Source organism: Neophocaena asiaeorientalis, unplaced genomic scaffold (genome assembly GCF_003031525.2).
Source record: "Neophocaena asiaeorientalis asiaeorientalis breed wild unplaced genomic scaffold, Neophocaena_asiaeorientalis_V1.1 scaffold77, whole genome shotgun sequence".
Taxonomy (NCBI): Eukaryota; Metazoa; Chordata; class Mammalia; order Artiodactyla; family Phocoenidae; genus Neophocaena; species Neophocaena asiaeorientalis.
This window is the reverse complement of record NW_020174645.1, coordinates 9,450,004-9,456,802: the sequence shown is the minus strand read 5'-3', so window position 1 is coordinate 9,456,802 and position 6,799 is coordinate 9,450,004. Positions and strand designations below refer to the sequence as shown.

General features: G+C 43.5%; 2 protein-coding genes across 4 annotated transcripts in view; one reads left to right on the top strand and one right to left on the bottom strand.

Moving 5' to 3' along the window:
• The window catches only part of LOC112408735 (basic salivary proline-rich protein 4-like), a 37,127-nt gene extending 30,893 nt beyond the window's left edge, over positions 1 to 6,234 (top strand). Inside the window, exon 2 of the mRNA XM_024758474.1 lies at positions 5,881 to 6,234. Within this exon, the coding sequence (XP_024614242.1) occupies positions 5,881 to 6,234 (354 nt within the window). The remainder of the gene's footprint in view (positions 1 to 5,880) is intronic.
• TAOK3 (TAO kinase 3) overlaps positions 1 to 6,783 on the bottom strand; it is a 184,351-nt gene extending 177,568 nt beyond the window's left edge. For all 3 annotated transcript variants that reach the window (XM_024758478.1, XM_024758477.1, XM_024758480.1), the window contains exon 1: positions 6,513 to 6,783. The gene's annotated coding sequence lies outside the window, so the exon portion shown is untranslated. The remainder of the gene's footprint in view (positions 1 to 6,512) is intronic.
• Positions 6,784 to 6,799: the final 16 nt, after the last annotated feature.

Sequence of the window (6,799 nt, the reverse complement as noted above, 5' to 3'; positions counted from 1 at the left end):
TGCTTTTTTTTTTTTTTTTTGTGGTACACGGGCCTTTCACTGTTGTGGCCTCTCCTGTTGTGGAGCACAGGCTCCGGACACGTAGGCTCAGTGGCCATGGTTCACGGGCCCAGACGCTCCATGGCATGTGGGATCTTCCCAGACTGGGGCACGAACCTGTGTCCCCTGCATTGGCAGGTGGACTCTCAACCACTGCGCCACCAGGGAAGCCCACCAATGGCATTTTTTACAGAACTAGAACAAAAAAACCCCAAAAAACTTAAAATTTGTATGGAGATACAAAAGACCCCGAAGAGCCAAAGCAGTCTTGAGGGAAAAAAGCAGAGCTGGAGGAATCAGATCCCCTGACTTCAGACTATACTACAAAGCTACAGTAATGAAGACAATACAGTACTGGCACAAAAACCAGAAATATAGATCAATGGAACAAGATAGAAAGTCCAGAGATAAACCCACACACCTATGGTCAGCTAATCTACGACAAAGCGGGCAAGGATACATAATGGAGAAAAGACAGTCTCTTAAATAAGTGGTGCTGGGAAAACAGGATAGCTACATGTAAAAGAATGAAATTAGAACACTCCCTAACACCATACACAAAAATAAACCTAAAATGGATTAGAGACCTAAATGTAAGACTGGACAGTATAAAACTCTCAGAGGAAAACATAGGCAGAACACTCTTTGACATAAATTACAGTAAGATCCTTTTTGATCTACCTCCTAGAGTAATGGAAATAAAAACAAAAATAAACAAATGGGACCTAATGAAACTTCAAAGCTTTTGCACAGCAAAGGAAACCATAAACAAGACAAAAAGACAACCCTCAGAATGGGAGAAAATATTTGCAAACAAATCAATGGACAAAGGATTAATCTCCAAAATATATAAACAGCTCATGCAGCTCAATATTAAAAAAACAAACAACCCAATCCAAAAATGGGCAGAAGACCTAAATAGACATTTCTGCAAAGAAGACATATAGATGGCCAAGAAGCACATGAAAAGCTGCTCAATATCACTAATTATTAGAGAAATGCAAATCAAAACAACAGTGAGGTATCACCTCACACCAGTCCAAATGGGCATCATCAGAAAATCTACAAACAACAAATACTGGAGAGGGTGTGGAGAAATGGGAACCCTCTTACACTGTTGGTGGGAATGTAAATTGATACAGCCACTATGGAGAACAGTATGGAGGTTCCTTAAAAAACTAAAAATAGAATTACCGTATGATCCAGCAAGCCCATTATTGGGCGTATACCCAGAGAAAACCATAATTCAAAAAGACACATGCACCGCAATGCTCATTGCAGCACTATTTACAATAGCTAGGTCATGGAAGCAACCTAAGTGCCCATTAACAGACAAATGGATAAAGAAGTTGTGGTACATATATACAATGGAATATTAGCCATAAAAGGGAACGAAATTGGGTTATTTGTTGAGACGTGGATGGATCTAGAGACTGTCATACAGAGTGAAGTCAGAAACAGAAAAACCAATATCGTATGTTAACGCATATATTTGGAACCTAGAAAAATGGTACAGATGAACCGGTTTGCAGGGCAGAAATTGAGACACAGATGTAGAGAACAAACATATGGACACCAAGGGGGGAAAGCTGTGTTGGGGTGGGTGTGGTGGTGTGATGAACTGGGCAATTGGAATTGACATGTATACACTGATGTGTATAAAACTGATGACTAATAAGAACCTGCTGTATAAAAAATAAATAAATAAAATTCTAAAAAAAAAGAAACTAAATGTGAACATAAATATAATCTACTAATTTGGTGATTATTAATTCATTTACTCATTCAGTTGACATCTAGTGAGCATCCCTCATACTCTGTGCCTGGTACTATACTTGGCGTGGGGATGCAAAGATGATCAAGACCATCTCTAACCTCAACGTGCTCACAAATTTGTGAAAGAAAAACACATGTAAACAAGGAACTGGTATACAGTGACAGAAGAGAAATTTTCACAAGAGACACGGGACGCATAAAGGTACGTGAAGCATAATGGAATTTTGTATCTCTGCTATTAAGTCTTGACCCAGATCAGCTAAAAACTATATTTATGTGGTTTGGGGAAATATTTGTGTATTTACACACAAAGCCTTCAAAAAGTAAAAGCTAATGTTCAGAATAGAATGGAAAATTGGCCATGAACTCCAATTCTGTTTTGTATGCCTACTCCCAAGACTAATGAGGTTATTACTTTATTTAAGAGCATTCTTCCTTGATTAGTGCCATCTATTGTAATGGGTAAATAAAATGTATTTGAATTGTCATAAGCCTTGATTGCTATGGACCAAAGCCAGTGTTATTAGACAGAAAGTGACACATATAAAAATAAATACTGCACAGAGTCCTAGTTTGATTTGGAAATAAAAGGTTATCCCGTTGTCCATCAAAAATAGTGGAAAGAAGTAAAATTGAAGTCTTCCAATGAGTACTTTGATAATTGACTAAAATAATAAGCATAACAAATATGGGGTTGATTTTGGTATCCATCATTTTCACTGAGGCCAGGGGTGAGGTGAAAGGGCCCCAAACATTAGACACCAGCATGTCAATTCCTAGGGTTAGGAGCTAAAGCCACATGGGCCACATGGGAGTAGGTTTTGCTAGGTGTAAAATGTTTATTCCAAGGCATCTTCCTTTTCTCACTCACTCTGGGGGTGATAAACGCGTATTTGTGAGATAGACCATGGTTAGGAGCAGATCTGTGTTAAATCAAAAAACTGACTCCTATGTCATTCTGTTGTAAAATAGAAATAATTTACGAAGACTTTAAATATACTCCAATGTCTCTAACAAATCTCAGGTCAGGCAGAAAAAAATGCATTAGGTTGATTTATAAAGTATTTAGGTAGGGCTTCCCTGGTGGCGCAGTGGTTGGGGGTCCGTCTGCCGATGCAGGGGACAGGGGTTCTTGCCCCGGTCTGGGAGGATCCCACATGCCGTGGAGTGGCTGGGCCCGTGAGCCATGGCCGCTGAGCCTGCGAGTCCAGAGCCTGTGCTCTGCAACGGGAGAGGCCACAACAGTGAGAGGCCCGCGTACCGTAAAAAAAAAGAAAGTATTTAGGTAACTTTAATAACATGTACCTGGAATGATAAAATGTATGAATTTAATTCCTACTATCATAAGAATTCTGAATACTTGTTTTTAACTTGGTTGCCCATAGCTTGTATGGGTCACGTTTTGGCCCATATATTCAACACATCTAATCCATAATTAGTTAGACATTAATTTTTTTTTACTAAGGTCACTCTGAATTTAAGAATAGTAACAAACTTTTAATGTATCCTTACAAATGACAAAGTAACCAATTAAATGGATGTTATAATTAAATAATCACAAAACTAAACTGTACATTATCCCATAACTCAAAATTACTAATTCAAAACTATCCTCTCTGATTGAGGGGAATCTCTCACTGAAGATTGAAAAGAAGTTTTCTCTTAGGACAGTCACAAAGCACTTTTCGATGGAAGCTTTCCCTCTGTCCGTCTGTCAGTGTGCTTTCTTTTTAGGGGGAGAGAAGAAACAAAGACTGGAAGAAAAGACTATAAAGGAAAGATGCTTTTAATGGCTCTAAAATAAACTCTAAATAAACAGACTCTAAAGTACCAATAGTTAGTTTTCATTCATTCTCTCATACCACTGAAGCCAACAAGTATGAACACTGACAGGCAATGAGAACTTTTATTCAGGTTGGCTTAAACATTAAACCAAATTAGATATCAAGGTAGACTCTGAGATTACAATGGTTTGACTGTATATGACTCAAGTGGTAAAGAAAGTATAAAGTGGGTTATTGTATTAACTGGGCACTACTTGCATCCTGCTAAACTAAGACTAAGGATAGTTTAAGAACTCTACACCAAAAAGAACCTGCATTCTCTGGTGGCTATAACCGCTCATATGGAAGTGTAAGGCTCCTTCTTAACTCTTCTTTTGATTATATCTTTCAATTGAAAAGAAAAGAGTTAAAATGAGCATAGGTGTAACTAACTTACATATTAATAGCTTCTCAAAGTGTAGTTTTATTTTGTGAAACAAATGAAAATAAATTCCCACAGAATTCCTACCCTCCTAACCTACCCGCCACCCCCACCCCCTGTCCCTGGGAATAGTTACTATAGACCCTTCCTATCACTAAAAACTCTATTACAATGACACTTTTCATTTGCACCAGACAGAAATGAGCTAACAAGCACGATGCAAGAGCTTATCTGCTCAAACATTTAAACATTTCTATTACTTTGCAGAATTACTGTTACTGAGATTCCCAGTCCTTCCAAAGACCATCTCCTAGGTTACATGCCCTACATAAGGAATACATGCCCCTTGTAAATAACCCTCTTGAGTTAGCTGACCTTACTTTTACTTGAATTCTACCTAAGGTTCTGGAAAAATAAATTTAATGTAAAAGAAGTTACACTTCATACATCTTAAATATAGTGTCTCATATTTTAAATTTGTATTTGTGTATTTACTGTTGTTCCCCTCACCTCCACAACTTGTTTCTTAGGGGAGGACGTCTAGTTGGTGGAATTTTCATAACCACACCAAGCTCCATGCTCTCTGAAACCATATAAAAACTGTTCTGCATCAGGTAATATCAAATAAGAATCCTCAAATGACACATTCCCTCTACTTATTATCACCCTGATGTAAGATGTCTTCAGTAATTTTTGTCTTGGATTTAAATAGGCGGTTCTCTGTAAGCCTTCTACATTATGTGTTTGGAAAACAGTACAGCATTCCTTTCTTCCTCTTAGTTGCCCATTACTGAACATGGGCAAAGGCTTCCAATAAGACATTATTCTAAACCTGAAACAAAGAAGATATCTAAATAACTGCAAAATGATAGAATAATTACATTCCCTAATATTTCCCCCAAACCATCATGTTCTAAGTCTGCTTCTATGAAAAAGAAGCTCGTCGCAACAATACGGGGTGAGGAGAAGCAACACACAGAGAAAAAGAGGTTAAAACATTCAAATGCAAAACTGCTGGGTGCAACCGTAACAAAGCGTGTGCATTCAAGAGAACATTCGAGAAGTAGTCGGAGCGGTATTAACATATCCTAAGTATTCCAAACCACTAGCCTGGTCATTAGTTTAATGTTCATATCCGTCAAAGTAGGAGGCTGCCCCCCAATTCCCACCCCCTATCGCTTTCCACTATTCGTTTCAGCATTTTAATAGACACACACTTGCCTCCCACCAGCGTGTACGGTGTCCGGTTTAAATAGGCTTATCTCTATCCTTAGCCTGTCCTGGAATTATGTCTAAAACTCAGTCCTGGTAGCTTTTAGAATTAGAAATCCAACTGGAAAGTGCTGTTAGTTTGGCGACTCCAAAACCTCTTTTCAAAATTTAGTTTGATCTTCCAACTATCTTTCCAACACATCAAAGATAAACAGTCCAACTTAGTATATAGTTCCTTTGAGTCTGCATTGTAAACACTGATACGGACGCGCTGCCGAACCTGAAAAACTTTCTGAGCTCTCTGCTGAGCCGAAGTGAAAAAGACAGGGTCTATCAAAATCAACAGCCTAATTAACCCAAAACCTGCATCTCCAAAAGGGTCCCTTTCCCTTTCCACTCGGTTTGCGGTGAGTTAAAGAAGTCCTCTCCAACTTTTTCATCCTGATGAAGCTATCGAGGTCAGGAAGCCCCTCACTTTCAAGGCATCCAAGCCCAACTCGGAGAAACAAACGGGAAGCCAGGGGGCCAGTGAGAAGAGGTCCCCAGCCCCTCGCTCCTGCCCTTTCCAAGATCCCCGCGCTTCGGCCAGACCCTCCAGCCTGCGCGTTCTCCTAGAAGATGTCTCATTACATAATCCCCTTTCCTTAGAGTCACCCACAGAGTCACGGGGGCTCAGGCGATCCCCCGTCTCCCACTCCGCCCTTAGGAAGCTCGGCTGAGTGCACCCGGGGAGCGGCGGCCGGCTGTCCCGACTCACCCGGCGCCGCGACCCGAACCCAGGCCCCCTCTCCTCACCCAGGCGGGGCGGGGCCGCGCCTCCACCGCACGCCCCCCGGGTCCCCGCTCAGACCCGGGTCCCCAGCCCCCGCGGGGTCCCCCGTCACAGTCGCTGTTCCAGCCCCTCTCGGGGTCCCCCAACACACCTGCTGTCCCAAGCCCTCTCGGGGTCCCCTTGCCGCTGAGAGCCGCTGTCCTTGCCCATTTCAGGGTACCCTCCCTTGAGAACCACTGTCCTGGCTCCTCTGGGGGTGCCCCTTCAGACCCACTTTTCCAGCCCTTCTGGGGGTCCCCTCCCTTCACACCCGCTCTGTCCCAAGTCCTCTCGGGGTCCCCCTCTCAGACCCGCGGGGCCGGCCCCTCTGGGGATCTCCTCTCCACAGTCCAGACTGTCAAACCCACTCCCGGAACTCCCCTCACTCGGGTCCTCGCCGACCCCACTCCGCTCTGGGTCCCCTCGCCCCGACTCATTCTGTCACCTCTCCGCGCCCCGGTGCTCTCACCTCAGACCTGCTGTCACCACCCCGGGCCCGGCGTCGCCGCCGCCGCTTCCTCTCCCACACTTGTTACCGAGTCGCTCTTCTGCCGCTTGTTCCCCGGTGGATCCCCGGGTCCAGTCGTTGAGTGTCGGGTCCGGCCGCGCGGAACCTCCGCCCGCGGTCTCCGCGTCGGGTCCCACTCTCTCACACAGGTCCCCACAGCCGCCGCCGCCACCACCGGGAGCCACACGGCCCCTCCCGCGGCCGCCGCTGCTGCTGTCCCAGGTGCGGCTCCTGCCAGGGGTGGCCAA